This window comes from Barbatula barbatula, assembly GCF_947034865.1.
Source record: "Barbatula barbatula genome assembly, chromosome: 12".
NCBI classification, from domain to species: Eukaryota; Metazoa; Chordata; class Actinopteri; order Cypriniformes; family Nemacheilidae; genus Barbatula; species Barbatula barbatula.
In genome coordinates, this window is record NC_136775.1 from 11,639,935 (window position 1) to 11,663,783 (window position 23,849).

The window sequence follows — 23,849 nt, forward strand, 5'->3', positions numbered from 1 at the left end:
TAATTCATATTTACCTAATTATAATATTTAATTTATTCAATCTCATGCTGTGGGAACTATGAATTGTGTGCGTTCAAATTAAAAATGACTTTAATATCACAATCAGCATTTGCAGTGAACATCTGGAGTGCATGCTCCAGACTGTGCAGAATTACTGACAGACTGTCTAAATAACACACCTTATATATATATATATATATATATATATATATATATATATATATATATATATATATATATATATATATATATATATATATATACACACACAAAATATATCAACATACACAAAAATATGCACAAACACATATACACCGAGCACAGATTATGCAAATAATACAGGTGTGCTACAATTCATCATGCAGGTAAAAGTCTAAAATGTTTAAGTGTATTTAAGTTCTGATTTGAGTTGAAATGCACTGTGTGAACGACGCGTGGATGTGTGTGTGTATCAGCATCAGTCGTGAATGTTCAGCACTCCCATCTTCACGCACACGCACACGCTAAAATCTTCCCGCATTATGTCCTATGAATTATTCACAATGAAAATAAAGGTAGGTGCCTGGGGACTAGTATTGCTCTATCACTATACGAACTTGTCGACCAACACAATAAATGAAACGAGGTGATTTTGCAACGTAGGATTGCAGATCGAGAAGACGAAGCTCGAATCGAGTAGATCGATTGAGTTTCCTATATCGTTTAAAGGGAAAAGAGCAATCCTGTATTTCACTGAATGCCATGTGCGTATAGCAGACTCCACGATTCGGGGCTCGCTCGACATGCCTGTCTGTGCGACACGAGGCGAAGAGGATGCTGAACTGACACCCCAGAGCTTCTTCGTTGCCTATAATGCAACGTCTAGTTAAATCGGTTTAACACCGTTCTGTATCGCACATCATTAGTTAGTAGTTAAACAAATGTTTACCCACAAAACATGTCATTCAGTTCTTTGAAGCGGAATCTTTAAAGATCACTTATCCATGCCATACTGGATCCTCCCACGAGGGACACGGACTATTTATACCACGCGCAGCATCCTCCCGAGCCTTCCAGAGATACGCGAATCTGAAAAACAGAGAATCTGAAGGGCTTTTTTGCCTTGGAGGTAAGAAAATCTGGTTTCACTATATGTCTTTTTTAATTTTTTTGTATAGCAGACATGCGTACATGTAACGCCTATTCTGCAAGGTGTATGACTTCGCCTTTCTAACGTACATATGTCGGCTTATATTCCACTAAAGATTCACGTTTTGATAGTTAAACATATAATCTAAGTGTTTAATAATTCGCCACTTTACACGGTTTTATATAAATGCATTTTTGCGCATTATTTATGATTCACACAGCCATTAAAGAAGATCATAACAGGAACGAGACACATTTTGTAAAAGCACGTAATGATTTGAAGGAAACGTTATCTAATTATTACTTTGTGTGCTTGTTAAGGTGTAAGATATTCAAAGCAATCTTTGTCATGTCGTTACTGTATGATCATTTCTGAAAATAATAGTCTTTTAGTCAAAGCGCTGTTTGAAATGTTTTCTTAATTACCAAAAACCAACCTTGCATTTAGGGGTCTGCATTGACTTCTGCACAACATGTGGATACACGTGATCACAAAGACACGTGTATGTGTCAACGGATAGACCTGTATACACTCCCATTCTAAGAGAGGGGGTAAAATCTTTGCGTGTCAGGTGGCAGCTGACACGTTACCCGTCACTCCTGCCTCGCGACCAGTCACTGTTTTACGTGCCTGCCACAAGATCGGTCTATGGAAAGCCAAAAGGTTCAGAATTACGGCATAGATTAAACGCGTTTACATCTCAACGCCGTTTTTTACGGCGTTTTAAACGGTAATTGCGCCGCAAAATACGGCGTCTCGATTCCAAACGCCGTAAAAACCGCGCGAAAAGCCTTTCATAACGCCGTATTTAACGGCGTTTTAAGGTGCCCGAAAAACGCCGCTTTTTGCGCCGCTGTCTTGCCATATGACGCCGTTAAAAACGCCGTTTCGGTTGCACAGAGCGCGCGTCATTTACGGCCTTCTGTCTGTTGTATAATGAGCCCCTCCCACTGATTTACAAAGCCAGTTAATTTGAACGGTTGTCAACCAATCACTGATGAGCTGAGCCAGACCAGACCAATTCACCACTGATCATTTTACAGGATTTTTACAGGGCGGGCGTGCTGCTGTGGACTGGTTTGGTAATTTTATTCTCCCTCAGCGTTGTGGTTGACTGGATAATCTGTGCTTTGGTGGAGCTGACTCACAGATCTCACAGTGTCAACTCACAAAACCTCAGACTAAAGGGAAGTGGTCCTTTTCCACACTGATGTGTGTTGTTTTTAGTATTGAGCTGAAGACCCATTCTAGTTAATGCTTATTTTTGTGAAGGTGCCAGGTCCGGTGGTCAGCGGCAGTATTGTTGATGGACCCATGTGAAGTGCAAGGAAGCAGCGCAACAACACGTTATCTACTCAAAGTCCTTCTGACAGGGGAAACACTGAGCTAAATCCAGACGGGACTGGATTTGGGTATTGTTCACCCTGGGACAGAACATTATATACAGTTAGAATAAATACAGAATACAATATGAGAGAATATAATACAGTGGGCATGGACTATAAAAATATTTTGCAGTAGGTGTGTTCTATGAAAAATATGACAGAAGGTATATACTATGAACAATATATACAGATGGCTATATACTATGAACATTAATGTACAGGTGGATATGAACAGATAATAATTTAGACTAAAATAGTGCAAGTGACTTAGGTATGCATAAATTATTGACGTTGTCTATTAAAGTTGCAGTCCAATAGGTGTGTTAATGCAGTTATTGAAGTTGCAGTGCAATAGATGAGTAGATGCAGTTAATATAGTTACAGTGCAGTAGATGAGTTAATGCAGTTTATAGGTTACAGAGCAGTAGATTAGTTAATGCAGTTATTGAAGTTGCAGTGCAATAGATGAGTAGATGCAGTGAATAGAGTTACATTGCAGTAGATAAGTTAATGCAGTTATTGAAGTTACAGTGCAATAGATGAGTAGATGCTGTTAATAGAATTACAGTGCAGTAGATAGGTTAGTGCAGTTATGGAAGTGGTCCATTAGTGCAAATGAGCATTCAGAACTGAATATTAATACGTTTGATAGAAAATATCAAGACTTTTTTTTTATTGACCACGCATTAAGTACTGAAATATAAATATAAAAACTACCCAGCAACACAGATAAGCAGAACAAGACCACCAACGTAATGCAACGTAATGATGCGTTTTTAACGGCATCATATGGCAAGACAGCGGCGCAAAAAGCGGCGTTTTTCGGGCACCTTAAATGTAATGTACCACCAAACACACCAAGGACAGTGTGGCGACGAGGGCGGGACGAGAGCCATGAGGGATAAGCGCAAGGATCGGTCGCGTGAGTGATAATGAGTGTCAGCTCCGGAAGCATAAGAGAGGAGCGACATGAGTGTAAGACAAGAGAGGACCAGGCCCGAACATGTTAAGTTGTAGTTATCTTCTTTTACGTCCGTGTTTATTGTTTATTTTATTTTATTAAAACATTCGTCGGTTCCCGCCTCCTTCCTTCCTGTTTAATGTTCAATGATGAGACCAAACACGAGCGTGCGTTTCAGTAGTTGTTTTACTATCATCCTTGGGTCCACAATTTTGGGCTGCTTTCCTGTATTAAAATGTGATATATAAATATTAGCTAAACGTATTAGCTAAAAATGATAAAACCAATTATTACATAAAATTTGTTTAAAATGCTAAATATAATTTCAACATATTGTGGTGAACACAGCCAGAATGGAAAAAACTTTTAATAGCAAGCAAAAGTATACATTTGTACAGTATGTACATTTTCCCACATGGTGTATTTATCAAAAATAGCATAGAATGATACTATAATAGTTACATATGTAACATGAACCATATTTATGAACTCCCATCTGCTCAGAAAGGTCTGTGTTATACACATATTTATAAACGTATTTATTAAACTTAATTATTTATTCTTTTAAAAAATATTAATTGATATTTGGGGAACATTTTACGTTTAGTTTTCGAATTTGTTAAACATGAAATACATAAAGTTTTGATGTTTAGAATGTTAAACTGTTTCTCTACAAATTTTTTAATAAGGTAATGATTAGACATACAAAGCAGTATAATATGTGTTCAGTGCAAACAACTCATTTCAGTGTTAGACAACTTCAGTTTCATAGTTATTTTACAGTTCATAAAGCCATAGCATTTGGAGCATTCATTTGTACTATTTAATACTACAAAACAATCCAACATAAGTAATGTAATGAGAAGCAGAGTATACAATAAAGGCCTGTTTTAACAGATTGGATAACAAGCAGAATCAGAATGTATCACACCCCAGAAAATTCACACAACTTCTTAGAACAAAAGCATCAATCAGCCCCCAAACCCCCCACCCAAAGACAAACACCACCACTCATCCTCGTGATGACATTGAATTGGAGAGGTCTGTGAAGTTAACACACTAATCTATGAGAGTGATTTTCATAGTCAAGGAGTTTATTGTCATTTGTCCAGCGTGACAAAAGAGAGAATAAAACACACCAAGGACAGTGTGGCGAGCAGGGCGGGACGAGAGCCGTGAGGGATAAGCGCAAGGATCGGTCGCGTGAGTGATAATGAGTGTCAGCTCCGGAAGCATAAGAGAGGAGCGACATGAGTGTAAGACAAGAGAGGACCAGGCCCGAACATGTTAAGTTGTAGTTATCTTCTTTTACGTCCGTGTTTATTGTTTATTTTATTTTATTAAAACGTTCGTCGGTTCCCGCCTCCTTCCTTCCTGTTTAATGTTCAATGATGAGACCAAACACGAGCGTGCGTTTCAGTAGTTGTTTTACTAGCGAACCCCGTAGCCCGGGACTGGCAGACCAGAACAATCAACTGTCGATCACAGCCCGTAACACTTCCCTTTTATGGAACTTTATTACAGACAGTTTAACATTAAAGTGTAAAAGATCTAACTTTAACAGTGACATGTAGCCTACAGTAGGCTAAATGAAAGATGTTACAAGTCACATAACATTTTGCGAACATATCTAGGCTATGACTGTTTTTAATAGTATTTACAATTATTTACAAATAAAATATTTAACTGTAGATTTTAGAAGTTCAGAATCTTTCAAACATTTACAAGCAGCATGACATGTGAATAAATCAGTGACAGGCAGCATAACATGCGAATAAAACAGTGACAGGTATCGAGGCAGGTGAATAAAACAGTGACAGGTAGCGAGGCAGGTGAATAAAACAGTGACAGGTAGCGAGGCATGTGAATAAAACAGTGACAGGTAGCATAACATGCGAATAAAACAGTGACAGGTAGCGAGGCAGGTGAATAAAACAGTGACAGGTAGCGAGGCAGGTGAATAAAACAGTGACAGGTAGCGAGGCAGGTGAATAAAACAATGACAGGTAGCGAGGCAGGTGAATAAAACAGTGACAGGTAGCATAACATGCGAATAAAACAGTGACAGGTAGCGAGGCAGGTGAATAAAACAGTTACTGGTCGCGAGGCAGGTGAATAAAACAGTGACAGGTAGCGAGGCAGGTGAATAAAACAGTGACAGGTAGCGAGGCAGGTGAATAAAACAGTGACAGGTAGCATAACATGCGAATAAAACAGTGACAGGTAGCGAGGCAGGTGAATAAAACAGTGACAGGTAGCATAACATGCGAATAAAACAGTGACAGGTAGCGAGGCAGGTGAATAAAACAGTGACAGGTAGCATAACATGCGAATAAAACAGTGACAGGTAGCGAGGCAGGTGAATAAAACAGTGACAGGTAGCATAACATGCGAATAAAACAGTGACAGGTAGCGAGGCAGGTGAATAAAACAGTGACAGGTAGCATAACATGCGAATAAAACAGTGACAGGTAGCGAGGCAGGTGAATAAAACAGTGACAGGTAGCGAGGCAGGTGAATAAAACAGTGACAGGTAGCGAGGCAGGTGAATAAAACAGTGACAGGCAGCGAGGCAGGTGAATAAAACAGTGACAGGTAGCGAGGCAGGTGAATAAAACAGTGACAGGCAGCGAGGCAGGTGAATAAAACAGTGACAGGCAGCGAGGCAGGTGAATAAAACAGTGACAGGTAGCGAGGCAGGTGAATAAAACAGTGACTGGTCGCGAGGCAGGTGAATAAAACAGTGACTGGTCGCGCGAGGCAGGTGAATAAAACAGTGACAGGCAGCGTAACATGTGAATAAAACAGTGACTGGTCGCGAGGCAGGTGAATAAAACAGTGACTGGTCGCGAGGCAGGTGAATAAAACAGTGACAGGCAGCGAGGCAGGTGAATAAAACAGTGACAGGTAGCGAGGCAGGTGAATAAAACAGTGACTGGTCGCGAGGCAGGTGAATAAAACAGTGACAGGTAGCATAACATGCGAATAAAACAGTGACAGGTAGCGAGGCAGGTGAATAAAACAGTGACAGGTAGCGAGGCAGGTGAATAAAACAGTGACAGGTAGCGAGGCAGGTGAATAAAACAGTGACAGGTAGCATAACATGCGAATAAAACAGTGACAGGTAGCGAGGCAGGTGAATAAAACAGTGACAGGTAGCGAGGCAGGTGAATAAAACAGTGACAGGTAGCGAGGCAGGTGAATAAAACAGTGACAGGCAGCGAGGCAGGTGAATAAAACAGTGACAGGTAGCGAGGCAGGTGAATAAAACAGTGACAGGTAGCGAGGCAGGTGAATAAAACAGTGACAGGCAGCGAGGCAGGTGAATAAAACAGTGACAGGCAGCGAGGCAGGTGAATAAAACAGTGACAGGTAGCGAGGCAGGTGAATAAAACAGTGACAGGCAGCGAGGCAGGTGAATAAAACAGTGACAGGTAGCGAGGCAGGTGAATAAAACAGTGACTGGTCGCGAGGCAGGTGAATAAAACAGTGACTGGTCGCGCGAGGCAGGTGAATAAAACAGTGACAGGCAGCGTAACATGTGAATAAAACAGTGACTGGTCGCGAGGCAGGTGAATAAAACAGTGACTGGTCGCGAGGCAGGTGAATAAAACAGTGACAGGCAGCGAGGCAGGTGAATAAAACAGTGACAGGTAGCGAGGCAGGTGAATAAAACAGTGACTGGTCGCGAGGCAGGTGAATAAAACAGTGACAGGCAGCGAGGCAGGTGAATAAAACAGTGACAGGTAGCGAGGCAGGTGAATAAAACAGTGACTGGTCGCGAGGCAGGTGAATAAAACAGTGACTGGTCGCGCGAGGCAGGTGAATAAAACAGTGACAGGCAGCGTAACATGTGAATAAAACAGTGACTGGTCGCGAGGCAGGTGAATAAAACAGTGACTGGTCGCGAGGCAGGTGAATAAAACAGTGACTGGTCGCGAGGCAGGTGAATAAAACAGTGTCAGGCAGCGAGGCAGGAGTGACGGGTCGCGAGGCAGCTGCCACCTGACACGCAAAGATTTTACCCCTACTGCATTCTAAAGCACAAAACCTGCTCAATGCTCTTTGAAGAGAAATTGTGTAAATTATTTGTGTGAGACAACTAAACAACTTTTTAACTTTGTTTATTTAATTAATTGAAAGCATTTCTGAAGTCTTCAAAATGATTAATTGCTATGATATTGCAAATATGTTATATCATTTTCCTGTAGCTCATTGGTAAGAGCAAGGCGCTAGCAGCTCCAAGCTCATGGGTTCGATCCCAGGGATTGCACATATTCAGAAACAAAAATGTATACTGTCATGTTGCTTATAAAAGCTTCTGCTAATGCATAAATGTAAATATTGTTGTTTTGTAAAGATCTACTATTAAAAATATCAGAGACAAATGAGTACATCATACAGGCGCTCAGTCAGCTCATGTGAGTGCCCATAGTGAATGTGGTCAGGAGACTGTTAAATCGGGCAATGGGGCTGAAATGCCAGTTTTAAACACTGCCAACTCTACCAGTATGCCCCCATAAACACCCCTGTTGCACCATCCTGCCACAGTTATGCTTGGAATGCTGTACGCTCTGAAAAGTGTAAACCACCAGGGTGAAACATAAAGGGGGTGTGTTAGGTGACTGGATGGGCCGACTGTCAGAATGCCAAGCCCACTTTTTTGAAAAACATAAACACGGGCACAAGCCAAACTGGTGTGTAATCAGGGGGGATTTGCACCCGGAGGGGCGAGACAATGAGTAAACCCGGATAACAGTTCTATCTCTATAAAACTGTTTATAAGTTGTTTTTGTGAGAAGCCAGTAATAGCACTGACCCTGTATGCATACAACAGAAATGAAATACAAAATGAATACAATTACTACATATATTTTGTGTAAAAAATAAAACATTGTCTACATTGGAATAGGTATATGAAACAGCTTAGTTAACAGATTTTGCCCCCCGTTGACTCCCATAGTAAGAAAAATGACCTTATCAAAATTACTATAATCCTTTGTGTTAAGCACAAAAGAAGACATTTTGAAGAATGTAGGACTATGTAATTCAATGGGGGGCAAAATCTGCATGGTTATAAGCATTTTTGGGTGAAGTATCCCTTTAACATTTTCACAATTTAAAAAAGCACAGACCACATTCATTTTGTGTTTATTGAACAGTTGTTTTTTTAACCAGTGCCAACTCTGATTCTGGCTGCCACTATGCCTCTTCTGGCAGAAAGTTCCCTGCCAAAGGACTGTGCTCAAACTGTGCCAGTAGTCATCATTGGTAAGTCACAAACGAGAAAACAATTATTGACAGGATTTAAGTCTTTTAAAATAGTTGACCATTGTTGTGTTTTTACTAACACAAAAGCTACTCCTGACTCTTTCAAAGGGAACGGCCCTTCAGGTATCTGCTTGTCATACCTTCTGAGCGGCTATACTCCGTATTTAGATCCCATGGCTGTGCACCCAAACACCATCCTGTTTCGTAAACTACAGGAATCCAAACAGGTTCCTATAACTGAACAGGTAATAGGATAATAACAAAACAGGTCACAGAAATGTAAACAGTCACAATTTAGCAAGAAACCAGTTGTGTTTTCATTCAGGATTTGGAGTATCTCTGTGAGGGATTAGAAGGGCGTTCGGGGAACCCTGTGGCAGTGCTCTTTGACACCCTCCTTCATCCGAATGCAGATTTGGGCTTTGAGTTACCATCTGTACTGGAGTGGCGGCTGGAAAAGAAACGCCACATTCCTCATTTGGTCTTGGGCAAGGACACACCCGGTGGTGCCTGGCACGTGAGTCTTTTCATGAGATGCTAGGGATTATTCCAGTTCCTGTCCTTATAAGGCTCAACTTGTTGGTGTTAAGTTGGTGTTTTGAGTTTATTTATATCCATTTATTCACTATCAGTTAGCTGAGTCAATGTAAGGGATCTGAATGTTTGTTTCATCATTCATAATTTCTCTTTCATCTCCAAGGCGATGGAGGGGTCAATGCTGACAATTAGTCTTGGTATATGGATGGAGTTACCAGGAGTCAACTACAGAGATTTGATCTTAAGCAAGAGAAGGTATGTTGGTCCCAATTGCACACATTATAAAGACAGAAATATCAAAAGATTGATGGATTGTGTGGCATTTTCTGTGTGGCATTTTCTCATAGGAGGACATCCAATGACAGAGCCACTCCAGAGGAGATCTCTTCCTACTACCAAAATTACGTCAAGCTAAAGAGCCTCCAGAAAAACTTTGTCGACAACACTTACATCACCTCGGTTCAGAAACTCCACCGCAGTCATGAAAACGGTCTTGGGAATGAAAAAGGCACTATAAATGATCAGGTGTATAGTGTGAAAAATGGCTTTGATTACTGCAACAAGAATGGTACTGAGAATGGTCAAACTAGAACAAGAATTGGGTCAACGAAAGAGATCCGAAATGGAACAGAAAATACCAGTCTGGGTGAGATTGAGGAGGAAAAGGGTGAAAATAGGGGAGAAAAAGAGGTAAGAGAGAGTTTTGGAGTTTCACAGGGGCTTTCACAGGGACTCTGGGAGATCAGGGGCTATCAGCAGTTCCAGGGGGACATGAATGTCCCATTTAGTTTATTCGCAGAGAATGTCGTGCTAGCTACAGGGGCATCTGACTCACCAGCTCGATTGGGAGTGGAAGGCGAGGATCTCCCTTACGTTTTTCACAACATGCACGACCTTGGAGTGGCTGTCGGCTGCAATCTGGGACCCTCCTCTGACCCCGTGCTGGTAGTGGGGGCAGGGCTTAGTGCTGCAGATGCAGTTCTGTGTGCTCTGAACCATGGGGTCCCTGTGTTGCATGCCTTCCGTAAGCATGCTGATGACCCAGGTCTCATATTCAAGCAGTTGCCAAAGACACTTTACCCAGAATATCACAGGGTTTACCACATGATGTGTTCCCAAGCTTACCAGTCATCCCCTGCTGTCAATACCACAACTCCCAGCCCATCTCTCTTCCCAGACTACACCAGCTTCCCCGAGCACTGTGTCCTCTCCTTCAAGCCTGACATGCACTGCGTGATGAAGGGATCCAGTGGCGTTCTCAAAGCTCTGAAAGTCTCGATGGTGCTGGTTCTCATCGGGTCCTATCCCAACCTGTTTTTCCTGAAGGAGCAAGGGCAGTACCTTGGCTTGGATCCCAGCAGGCCCATTTCCTGCAAACAAAATCCCATTGACATAAATCCATACACCTTTGAGTGCAACGCCGAGCCTGGGCTCTTTGCCATGGGTCCCCTTATTGGTGACAACTTTGTGCGCTTCTTGAAGGGTGGTGCTCTTGGTATTGCTAGCTGTCTGCTTAGAAAACTTAAACAGATGAATAAGAAGAACAGGACGTTTATCGGGGAGGAAGGAGGGCGTAGAAGAGAAGGCAGCAGAGAAGGAGGAGGAGAATTTGTTTAGGGCACAGGAGCAAGGTTTTTATGATAGGTGAAGCATTGAGTAACACCCCGTTTTAATGTATGCAGGGAATACATTTGGTGTAACTACGACTTTCTTACCATTTGCAAGAGAAGGAGGCTTATAAAAATGAAGAGAAGCTTGGAGAACTGTCTTTGGTTGACAATCTTTCCAAACGGCTTTACAGGTCAGGAATAATGTGCCAATATGCCCAGTATATGTGAAGTACGCTTTACCTCTGTTGCAAATGCTATCTGTTGTCTTGTTGTTCTGCTGTTACATGTTAAAGACAATATAGAAAGCAAATCTCCCAATCATGATCATAGTGCCTAAGGTAAGAAGACTTGCACACGCATCTTCATGGAGCTGTAAAAGCAATACACAAGTAGATTGGAAAGGCCAAATTCTTTAAAATTATGTCTTTACCTGTGAAATACAAACAACAAAATTTGTGTATGTTAAGACGCACACAACAATTTCACAACTGCATTTGAGGCAATGCATTTCTTAGAATGGGAATCAAAGATAATTATTGCATGAAACATTGATATAACTTTCCTGTAGCTCAGTGGTTAGACCATGGCACTAGCAACGCCAATGTCATGGGTTCGATCCCAGGGATTTCAAATACAAATGCATAGTGTCATGCAATGCGAGTCACTTTGGAAAAAAGCGTCTGCCAAATGCATAAATGTAAACGTATCCTCCATATATTCTGTTCAATTGGCTATATATTATAATACAAAAGATAGAATAGTACTTTTAACAGACAGAACAAATATCATCCTCTTTCCAAGCCCCCAGATCAAAGTGGGTTACTTTCTAGAGGGTGTGTACACATTGTAAGAATATTGAAAACAAAACTTGTCCTTGTGCCAAAGCCTAGAAATTCATGCAGTCAGTTAGTGACTATAGTGTTTTTCAGAACGGATAGCATTTGTAAGTAAAATAGATTTAGTTTAACTGAATACAAGATGTTTCAGTGATTTGCTACAGGATTGATTCCTTGATAAGACATTCTGCGAAGATTCCCACTTACAGCATTGAATAATGGCGCTTTATATTTCTGTGTTGTGCCAAAATAATAATTTTAAAGGGCATTAAAACCTCTGCCATTCAGATTACAAATGTAGACATCTGAGGACATCTAAAATGGAAGTCTCAACAAAGCACTCAAAATTATGATCACACAAACCCCAAATCATAAGACAACAAGCAGTAATGAAGTCAACTATCATTTAATTTATTTTTTAACTTATATCAGAACGGTTGAAGAGATGTGAAGCCGGCTGCTTAAGTGTGATGTTGGTGTGATGATATGCAATTGCTCAGATTTGTAAAACTTTTTAATAACTGGTTTTGTACACAGACATTTTTATAGACAAATAAACCTCTTATAAAAGCAAACAGTTTTTTATGTGGTTTTGGATATTAAAAGCTCAGCAATTATTAGTATGGAACCACCAAATAAGGGCTATATGACAATGCAGAACTTGTCTTCAAAGAGAAAAGCAGCTTTATGAATATGACTGTTATCTCCTGGTGGTTCTAGGGTTGTACCTGAAAAACACAAGATACAAAAGCAAGTCATTTATCAGACATTGTTTAAAAGTCATCAAACCAGACATCTCCCTAAATAAAACATGTCTGGGACACTTCATTAGCCTGAGGGAGAGATCTGCAGAAGTTGTTGGAAAAACAGAGGTGCTGTTTTCTTTTCCCTCTTTTCTTTTCTGTCTGCTGTTCCCACTCCATGCATGACTGACTGAACACCGATTCAGAGATCAAACAATCGTGTTGGATAAACCACATGGCTGTGGCGCTGTGTATATTTGAGAGTGAGAGTGTGTTTTTCAGCTTGGGCATGTGAAATGGCAACACTCGAAAGTCCCTTGTTAGCCAAGTTCAGTCTCCAGGCAACAATTTCATGTCTCTTATGAGACCTGAGCAGAACATCTCAGGAGGAGAACAATGGAGAGAATTTGGTTGTATATTAACGCTTGCACATAATTTCATAAGCATGATGTGACAATTATTTGTAAAATTACTTTTGTACAACATACTTTTTAACTTTTAGTTATAAAATGTATATGTTCGCCATAAATGTATATTCAATGATAATCACTAAGTATAAACAGCAGCAGCTCATTAAAAATATCAATGGGGTCTTCGCAGCCCATCTTAACTTCGAAAGCGAACAACAATTTAAAAGCAAATCATTGACGTCATACTTTCCACGTTAATTCCAAAACTGTTCAAACGAGAAAGCCTCCCGTCAACGTCTCAATGATGACGGCTTAGAGAAATCAAATAATTGTACAGAAATAATGCATGCGAATGATTTGTTTTTCAAACTTTTACTTTTAGCTGTACATTTGCACAGCGTTGCATAACCAATTCTCTAAGCTGGTGCCTGATAGAAACAACAGACTCAAAATAGAACAACATTGGGAATCAGAAATCCATCGGTCCCGGCCAGCCTGTGCGTCAAGAGTATCCAAACCAGTCTAAACCTGTCTACTGCAGCCCTGACTGTGCATTCACAAAGATTATTGTCTGTTTGTGGGCTTTGATTCTCTATGGTCAGAGGTCAGTTTTGGGATGAATGCAGTGTTTGTTTAGGCAGGTGCCGAGTGTTTGTTTGGATAAGTGTGGGGATCATACAGAGATCAGACAAGATCAGTCTGATGAGACCATCTGAAAGTGCATTGGATGTTTCACTTTTTTCTATCTAGCCGCCCATCTTTTTAATGCGTTATTAACCACAGAAATAGACAGACTGCATACCTGAACAAATCGTCACCCATAGTCTCCTCTCGTTCATTCTGTTTTTCTTCCTGAAAGAGATGAAAGAAATTAAACAACCCTTGTTGTCAACACTACATTTTTGTCTGCGTGTTAGGGCACTTTACATGGTACAGTATGTGAGAAACAATGAAGTTTGTAATGTTCTTCTGACATTTTTGCAACAATAGTCACAAATTGATCACTGTAATTCCTTATTTTATGGACTCCCTTCTAAATCATTGCACAAATGTTAGCTCATACAGAATACGGCTGCACGATTTATTCAGAACTCCTATATCCAAGCACATTTCTCCTGTGTTACAAAATCTACACTGGCTCCCTGTTAAATACCCATACATTTTAAAGTATTGCTTTTCATTTACAAGGCATGCAATAATCTGGCACCCTCATGCTTATTTGATCTCCTTTGATACTCCTTCTCATACTTGACGATCTGCCTCTGCACTAACTCTTGTCCTTCCACGCATTCAGACAACTTCTATGGAACCATGAGCCTTTGGTTATGCTGCACCGTACCTATGGAACTCACTACCGGTGGATATTCGTAATAGTCAAAGTCGTGTGGTTTTTAAATCTAGACTTAAAACTGATTTATTTAGGCAGGCTTTTTTGTAATATTCAGATGTAGGTGGGCTGTGCTGGCCTATTGTTTATGACTGGTTGTTTTATTGATGTCCTTGAGTGCTATAAAAGGCACCTTTAAATAAAATGTATAATAATAATAGTCACTACTGCTTGAGCTCAATGCTAGTGTACGAAAACACTCTGAATCTTATGATGGTACAGCGAACTAGGGATGCACCGATACTACTTTTTAAGGATCGAGTACGATGCCGATACTTTTTCCCTGGTACTCACCTTACCGATGCTAGTTTTTTTTTGTTTGTGTCAATTTTCTAAGAACAACACAATGAGACTAATGAACATATCTGCATCTTTATTTTTAACAACTTCAACTCATATTATGAAAAAATAAATCAATCTTATGTGCTTATCAAACATTTTCAAAGCCAAAATTCACAGTGTCCAATAACCTCCAAAGGGCAAAACCGAGGGTTTTCAACCGAGAGTTGAAAAATCTGAACTTTGGCGAAAATCTTCGCCGCGTTAACCAAGCAGGAGCCTGCTCTAGTAGTGATGTGATTATGACATAGCGAGCGGAGGCAGAAATCTGAAACAACAATGAAGGACTTCGCCTCTGAAGGATCTGATGGACCCAGTCACGGCGCCGAACGAGTCTCTGTCTATCTTCAGCCTTCCATAGCACATAATGCGCAGCTACCTGCTCAACAAAATCCATGTACGCCATTTCGCAACCAGACTGGAGCCGCCAGCCAGAAGCACCTCCCATGACACAAATTCCACGCGCGAATGAAGCGAGTTAACTCAAAATGTTCAAGCGTCCAACTACACACGAATAGCGCGATTTAGGTGTGAACACACTATGACATTGTGTCTGCTACGGCAGGTGTCTCTGTGTGCACTGGAATGTTCTGTCAATTACGTCACGTGAGGTATCGGTCTTTGGTATTGAGGAATTTTTACGAGTACGAGTACATGAGCTTGGTATCGGGCCCGATACCGATACTGGTATAGGTGCATCCCTAAAGCAAACATTTCATTTCATTATTGATTGTAAGTGATAACTAATAAAAATAAATAAATTGCATTAACAGACTTAACAAAGGTGATTGGCAGACATTCTGGAGGTAACTATGGTACATTCTCTTTTTTGTTGTTTCTGACCAAATAGAAGTTAAACAGCATTTCCGTTGAGGAAAATAGAATTTCTTCAATCATGAATTGGTGAATGATACACATGAAAGCCGTTAAAAAAGCGCTCTCTTTTCCTTGTTTCTGCTGTCTCTCACCTCGGCAGTATGCCTGAGCCACTCCTCCAATTCAGAGTTCTTGCTGCGATTGTGAGCCACCAAATCAGAACCTCCGATAATATTGGGCAGCCCTTTTAAACCAGGGACAGATGTCTAGACATGCACACACAGATAGAGATACACACCCACCAAAAGTCATTTAAAGACAGATAAAACAATCTATTATATTCAGAGATAAACAATCATTGTTTTTATCCTATGTGCATTACCTTGCAGAACCTTTTGACATTCTTGCCATTGGGGTTGTGGGTCTGTAGTGGGATGGGTCTTGATCTGGAGGAGTTGCTCACAGTCAGGGGCATAAATTCAATCTGTACAAGCCCCATGGGTAACTCAGGGTCATTCTTGGTTCCAGACAGAGACACTGAGGTCTTAAGAGCAACAGTGGTTTTGTCAGAAATCTACAATACCATATTACAGATGGAAACATATTGCTCTCATGGCCTTTTCCCTGAAAATATATATTTACTAGTGAAGGTCAAAGTGGCTCACAGTCAGGGTCTGTTTTAAACCTCACCTTCACTTCCCATTTGGCTACAGCTTCACAGGCCTGAGAAACCCCATTTTGGGTCCTTGAAGTCTAAAGAAAAATAAAACATGGGACTAGCTGTTCTGTAGATAATAGAATAGTAATGAAACAAGCAGTGCGTTCAAGGAACCCACATTTTTCTTACCACAACAAAGGACACCTCCTCCTCCTTGACATCTGTTTCCGGCCTTTTCACCCCATTGGCTAAACTATGCGTTTCCCGCTCCGAATTGGGAGCTTGATTGGATGACTGCCTCTCAGAGACCTGATTTGTTTCAGCCGGGACTGTTCTATTGAACTGCAAGTTACTGGCACTAATTTGCTGATTCGTCTTGCTTTTTCGCTGATGGGGTAATTGAGGGTTGTTGGCCGCACTACTCTGTCCTGACTCGAGACATTGTTTTTTATAGGCTGCAGTCTGCAGAGGCTCATCCATCTCCTCAGACATGATGGACTCGAGCTCTTCAAGTGACAGATCTAAATCAGCAGCTTGTTCTGGGCATGATGGGACATCCGCCTCTGGTTCTTTTCTTTTTTTAGTGGAACTTTGAGTGGACCCACAACCCTTTCCTGGTTGGGCCACACTGTGATTTGAGCCCATACCCAGACTGGCACTTAAGGTAAGCTGGTTTTGGGCTGTACTTGAGGTTTTATGAGGTCTACTGTTGGAGGAACTTTGTTGGGCATATAAAGGAGCAGAATTCTCCATCATCTCATCCTTTTTGTCTTCATCGTCTTTTCTAGAGATTTTGGCCTCTGACTGGACCGAACTGGCACTGTCTTCACGCAATCTGCAACCAAAACAGCAATGATGATCATTTTCTCTGTTATCTTTACAAAACTGTTCAAATAAATCTCACCTTTAACATTTAATCAAGAATACTTCAACACTCTTTAACCCTGGATGCACCAAATAACTTGAGCTTAACAACCTGTATGTAGCGCTTGTGGTCAGATCACACAGGACAAATGTAAATGTGGCCTATGTAACATCAGGTGGTGTGAGACTTGCCTTTTCTTGCTCACAGGCTGGAAATAGTGTGTGAAAGCTGACTGTTTCTGTGGAGACTGTTTTAGAGGAGTTGTCATTTTCAAAGAGCCATCAAGCCCCCTGCCTGAGGAAGCAAAACCGGTCTTCGACCTCTGCTCAGGTTCAGCCCCACTGGAGCTCTTCGGCGACATCACTGTCTCAGCGATAATGCGAGAAGCTGAAGGTTCTGGGCTGAGGGATGGTTCAGTGGTTTTTGACAATGTGGAAAGCTGTAAAGGCCTTTGTGCCGGGTGTGTCTTCTCTGGAGTCTCACTAACAGCACTGATTCCACTTGTCTCTGTCCTGCAAATGTGAACATGATAAAAATGATCTAGCAATCCAAAATACACACATTAACAGCCACAGAACAAAATAACAGACCACTAAATAAATTAATTCAGTATTTCTACATGACATTCCTGTTGACTGAGAGAATACCACATGAACAAGAGAGCTGTGATTAAAAAACTTTTTTTAAATCAAAAGTACATTTTTGAAGTGTTCCTAAAATGTATGTAAACACATTATTGTGTTGCCTATAAATTTTCCTTTGGTTTCTTGGCAATGTTTGCATATAAAAAGCAATATTTTTATTTGGAATTTGGGGAACATTTTGTCAGTAGTTCACAGAATGAAACAAAAATTCAGTCAACGTTGATACGATTTGTTAATTATAATTCCATTAATTGCATCGGATGGAATTCTTCAAACAAAATCTGCTCTCAGTTACCTGCTTTGGTCATGTGAGACCTCAGTGTTGACCACATAGGCTGTGATGTTCTGGGAAGGTACTGCGAGAGCCGTCTCATCCACAGCAGTGTTCTGAGAAAGTGTCTCTGAAGCCATGACGGGCTTCTCTCTGACCGATTCTGTGGGGAAAAGTTGAAAATTGTAATCGATGTGTCGAGTCAGTGTTTGCGTGTTGTGCTGCACTGGACATGTCATTGTGTTGAGAGAATACCTACCAGAATGTATAGATGAGCAAGGATTGCAGTATGTTTGATTACTGAAATGAATGGCAGCCAATCCAATCTCAGATTCTGTGATAAAGCGCAAGCCTTTTCTAAATATACAAGAAAACAAATAAATGTATTAGGCTACATTAAGGGTTGTCAAAAGTATCAGTGCTACAAGTATGGTTGGTACGTGGTACAAACTCAATTTAGATTCCAAGTATTGTGTGACAGACTGGTGACTGTTTTACAAAGCATATGCGTTGTTTCTTTGTTCTTACAATTAAATTGTTGTATTGTAAAACCCTATCTTCCTCATGGTACTCCGGTTTCCTCCCACGGCCCAAATAACCGCAAGTCTAGGTAAGTTGGAGATGATCAATTGCACTTCTCTTAACTTGTGTGTAGATCAACTAGTGTAGATTAATTTTTATTCGGATTATACCAGTTTTAACTATGATTATAGCCATAGATGCTGAAAAGGTGTTAAGATATAATAAATAAACCCTAGACATGAGGCTCTGAAGATAAGAGCCCTTCAATTAAGACCTTAAATGCAAAACAACCACAAAGTGAGTAGCAAATTAAATATATTAATCAATACAATATGCGCAAAGAAATGACATCAACCAAAGTTACACAAAATGGGAGGAGTGTGACTAAAACACATAAGGCTTGTTCGACTTGATGAGGTGGCGCAAGATCCGACGGGCGGATGACATCAAAGTGCCACAAGAGCGTTTCGATAGCACAATTTTTATGGTTTTTCGAATCGCTCTCGTGGTACTTTGATGTCTTCAGCCTGTCAGATCTTGCGGCACCACATCATTTCGAACAAGCCAATACACTCACCTCTGCAGAATCTGTGCCACAGACTCCACCCATTTCTTGGTGGTGGGAGGGATCAGAGCTTGTGAGTTGCCAGATACCATGTCCACCACACAAGTACTGCTTGACTCCAGGAGGGAAAGAGGCAAAGAGCCCTCCTCCAACAGCTGACTCACGGCACCTCCACAACTCACTGCCAGACTTAAACGCTTCATCTAAAATCACAAAATGTTTAAGTAATACAACAATCAAGACTGCAACAAGACGATTTTATAAAACTTTATTTGCAAGGTAAAAAATAAAAACTCAAGTTAGAAAGATAAAGCAACTTCCTGTATGTGTTTACAGAGAAAATGCAGAGGTAAAACAGCTGTATGGGCCTATTCTTATATCATTGTATGAGTAATGACATCTTACAGTAATGATAAATATCATATAGCTGGAGTTTTGACCTCCAAGTGTTTTATATATTACATTCACAAAAGTAGCATATTTCTACATAATATCAAACGGAGTAAGGAATTTCATAATAATGCAAACTGCAACATTGCTCAGCTGCCATTAACCAACATACCGTTGCAAAGTGTAAATTCTCCCATTGTCAACTATAAAACTGACTACACTTGATACGTTTGTAGACAACGCCACACTGTATATAATGTTATGTAACACGCAGTATTAGTAGCCTGAAAAAAAGTTCCCGAAGATCAGGGGAAAACAGTTTGCTTCAAGAGTAAACCTGACATCATTAACCATTCACTTATTTCAAATGTAGGCTAATTAAAGGCATATATACTGTATAACCTGATATAGGCAACACTGGAGGGAACATTCCAGTAGTTTCCATCACACATACAGGCCTGCTGGTTACAGAGAACCTCACAGATTCACTTGCACTGCACTTCCTCTGAGTCATTCAGTAACAGCAGGTTAAAGCTACCAGAAGTGATATAACAGGTACCACTCCCTGCATTAATGTAAATGAAAAGTACAGAAGAGCCTGGCAAATTACAGCCCAATAATTGCCTCTATATTACTGTTAAGAAAAAACAAAGGTCCTAAAACATGAAAATGCCATATTAAATGTATTAATGGTGTATTTTCACAGAATGTACTTTACATTATGTCGGATAATATCACGTAAATCACCAAAAATGACATGCCCCATCCATGTTACATATTCCTTGCCTGAAAGGAAGCCTTTGTATTTCTATTTCAAGAAAAAAAGGTTAAGTTACAGTCATACTGATAGCAGGTTATAATAGTGAAGAAACCGCTTGCCTGTTTTGAGTTTAAGAACACAAATGTTTTCCCTTTGAAAAGACTCTTTCTCTCAGGCCGAGCACCCAGGTCCAGATCCTCTTTAGTCAGGCTGGGCTCATCAACCTGAGGCCTAAATCTAATCCATACAAAACACAGCACTTTATTCCTCATACAAATACATAACATAACTCGTTTATAACTTTTATTGTCAAAGTTACAGACAGCTGCTACATGTATGCATTTCCATATGCATGACTAGTTATCCAAAACGATTCCCAGTGCATTTAAGACATCTGAATCCTAGGTTTCAACTCATGACCTTGGGGTTTGCTGTACAATTAGCCACCATTTGAACTAAAGCACAGCAAAGGATGCAAGTAAAAGAAAAAAAACGAAAAAGTCTTTCTTTACCTCTCAGGCTTAGGTAAAGGCAGTTTTTGCTGTACAGCTTTGCTAAATGCACTGAAAAATTCCGGCTTTACTATAGGTCGACCGCACAGCAAGGCACAGATTGTCTGTGAAAGGAGTGAGAGAAAACGAATTATATAATCATCCTCCCAAGGATCAAATGATGTCTGTGCATCACATTATGTTGTTTGGCCTACTCACCTTTATGGTGACCTTTACAGTAGGCATGACGAGATGTGTGCAGTCAAGAGTCCACGAGTTGACCAGACGCCCCCCTATAGAGTGCACGTCATGCGAGAGGGAGACCTTGCCTTCATTATCAACACACGAAGAACAGACCACAATAGACTCTTTCTCCAACCTGAACGGAATATCCATATCATCCGTTTAAAATGAACATGCAATATTAAAACGGTTTGAAGACAATATGCATGAATAAATCCCATCTCCCAATAACCCCCAAAAAAATCTGTCATTTACATTAACAATACATACAAACCTGAACTTGCTTTGAAAGACCCCAAATGTGACTCTGTCTCCAGTCTGCAGGCTCTTCGTGGAGCCAGTCTCGAGCTTCTCGTCATTGACGAAAGTGCCATATTTCGAGCTATCTTTCAACGAGATTCCCTGCCAAGAGCATATAATTATGAAGTCCTTTAAACAGCTGTGTATACAAGAAAACACACTTAACTCATCCGGCTCAAACACTACAGCAAATGGGGCCATCTAGGGCATGATGATTACAAGCACTCAGACTGCCTGGTTTTCTTTATATACTCCGAATGAAAATTACTTTTACAAGGCTTTTGACTGAGCTTGTAGATGACAAATGATTTACCAAAGCATATAGCAACATGTAACCGTCCTTTCCTAATTTTTTAGGAACTCTTATTTTAGAGGCAATTTTATAGAGCTAGGTTCAAACAAACAGGCTCCAAATTCCATGTTTACATAATCTAGGCCAGTCATCCTCAATTGGCGGACCGCGAGCCGGATCTGGACATTTTCTTTAATTCATCCGGAGCCTCATAAACCATTTAAAACATTAGACTATGATCGGTTGTTTAAATTGAGCTGAGTGTCTACACAATGGAGATTCGCTTCACACGCGCTATCAGGAACATTTATGTAATACATTTTTAACCGCTATATCTTTATCTAGAGCCAAACACGCTTCAGTTTAACCCTTCGTGCGCTCTGCTTCTCCCCAGCTAATTTGTATCTGTCAGTCTGTTTACCCACATTTGCTATATTACTCCAACCTTTCAACAAGATGTGTGATATTTTATGAATGGCATGGAAAGGCTAATTTAGTAAGTAACTTTTTGTTTCTGTTTATGATGAGAGCATTTAAAAGTTACATTACATTATTTGTATGTTGCTAATAGTTTTTTTTATTTACAAATATTAATTTTTAGACTTCTATTAAGAGGGCATTTCCCTAAAGTCACAGAGCCTACAATACATACATACTGTGGATGTCAAAATATAAAATAAATGGCCTGATAAAAGATAATATTTATATACAGTATATCCAACTAGGCTAAATTGATTTAATATTTATTTATTTTCAAAAACATATTGTCCGGACCTCTGTTTGGAAGAAAATATAAAAACCTGATCCTCTTTAACTTTCATTGAATACCCATGATCTAGGCCATTCTCTACATCGAGAAATTGTCCCTAATGCATAAATAATATAGTAACGTATATTCATATTCTTACTATGTACTTAAACTATACATGATTCCAACAACTTTGAATTACTTTTGAACAACTATTATACAAATAATTTATTGTGTCTGAATTTAGCACGGCACAAATGACTAAGTGAAATAATCACATCTATGAGTACTCTTGTGATTAGTAATGAGCTAAATAATCAAAAAAATTTATAATCATTACAATTGAGAGAATTGAAAATTGATTACTTCATTATTATCATATTCACAGCTCTGCCTATAATCCAACTTTATTAAGTAACATTTATGAGAGGTAGAGGAGAATATTGTGGACATTATTGTCGGAAGAACATACTACTACAAGAAAAGAGCAATTCTTATTTTCCTATGAAAACAGCTGCATTAAAATCTCTCATTTGTTTTGTTCTGTGTAGGAATTGCAGAGAGAAGGGGATATTTTCAGAACATAATATAAGGGATCTCTGCCAGTGCAAAACCCACTGCCGAGATGTTATGTTCACTATCAAATGGGTCAACTCTTGTCATTCTGGTGCTGAGATATGGCTTGGGCCCAACATCTTGCTATAATGCACCAGCCCAAATTACAAGAGCCCACGCTCTTTATGACATTCTCTATTATGCTAGTGAATGGCTGGATTGTTGGCCATAGTCAGCAGACACTTTGTCCTTTTCTGTCTGATTGCTTAGAACCTCCTCTATTAACGTTAGATTATAGATATGATGTACATATGAGTTATGTTATCTGTCATTTAGAGATAACAAAGCACAGAAATTGCAGGACTCACATGCTCAGAGACAGTGAGGCGGGCATGCTCACGGCTGATGGACTGGTCCTTGGACAGCAGTATCTCGCAGTTCTTACGGCCGACCACATAAGCCTGACCAGAGAGCAGAAAGAAGCTTTCCCCTTCACAGACAAAACGTGAAAATGCTTTTCAAGCAAATCAAAGTAAAAACTACTGTTTCTATCAAGTAGCCTTGCTTCAAAAATACATTTAATGGAAGTACATCATAGTGACAAGGTGAGACTGTATGATATAGAACATGTACCTGTTAAGATGTCACATTAGTGACACAGCAAGATTATAACATACAAATATGATTGTCTACAACCGTTTACCTAAGGATGGAATACAGTCACGTTATCCTGTTAACCCTATAACAGGACCATTGATAACGTAAATTACACTTTGCATCTCTGATTGGTAACTAGCCTTGATTTTACTGCTATATACACTGACTAGGGTAACGTTACATACAGAACATTTTACCTCCGCATTCTGTTGTTTGAAGTTTCCACATTTCAGTAGTTTGTATTTTCGAGCGATTCGATATTTACTCTCTTTACTCAATAAATCATGTATTGTTTCTGGTGCTGTCATTCACCGTAAAACTCTAAAAAAAAAGGATGTTTTTAATAACTGAAACGTGTTTACTGCCGCGCCACATTCACATCTTCCGTGTGCGACGTAATAAACGTCAGTTTCAAAATAAAAGTCGGCAATTCCCCGAGGCCACGCCTCTCACCAGCTTTTTAA

General features: G+C 40.1%; 2 protein-coding genes across 3 annotated transcripts; one reads left to right on the forward strand and one right to left on the reverse strand.

Annotated features, from left to right (window-relative positions):
* Positions 1 to 782: 782 nt before the first annotated feature.
* osgin2 (oxidative stress induced growth inhibitor family member 2) lies at positions 783 to 12,295 on the forward strand. 2 transcript variants are annotated; one of them, XM_079470177.1, is made up of 7 exons: positions 793 to 1,108; positions 2,173 to 2,541; positions 8,654 to 8,746; positions 8,855 to 8,991; positions 9,072 to 9,263; positions 9,447 to 9,538; positions 9,631 to 12,295. In XM_079470177.1, the coding sequence occupies exons 3-7, from the start codon at positions 8,680 to 8,682 to the stop codon at positions 10,898 to 10,900; spliced, it is 1,758 nt and encodes a 585-aa protein (XP_079326303.1). In that variant the 5' UTR covers positions 793 to 1,108; positions 2,173 to 2,541; positions 8,654 to 8,679; the 3' UTR covers positions 10,901 to 12,295. The 2 variants fall into 2 exon arrangements, with proteins under 2 accessions (XP_079326302.1, XP_079326303.1); XM_079470176.1 differs by lacking the exon at positions 2,173 to 2,541 and having other exon boundaries at positions 783 to 1,108.
* Positions 12,027 to 23,782, reverse strand: nbn (nibrin). Its single transcript, XM_079470175.1, has 16 exons — positions 23,583 to 23,782; positions 23,097 to 23,218; positions 21,108 to 21,235; positions 20,810 to 20,969; positions 20,612 to 20,715; positions 20,219 to 20,336; positions 18,962 to 19,152; positions 18,122 to 18,219; positions 17,887 to 18,025; positions 17,139 to 17,459; positions 16,272 to 16,917; positions 16,115 to 16,177; positions 15,807 to 15,968; positions 15,577 to 15,690; positions 13,685 to 13,734; positions 12,027 to 12,457 (listed from the first exon to the last, which is right to left on the reverse strand). Exons 1-16 carry the CDS (start codon positions 23,611 to 23,613, stop codon positions 12,430 to 12,432), a joined length of 2,475 nt encoding a protein of 824 aa, XP_079326301.1. The 5' UTR covers positions 23,614 to 23,782; the 3' UTR covers positions 12,027 to 12,429.
* Positions 23,783 to 23,849: the final 67 nt, after the last annotated feature.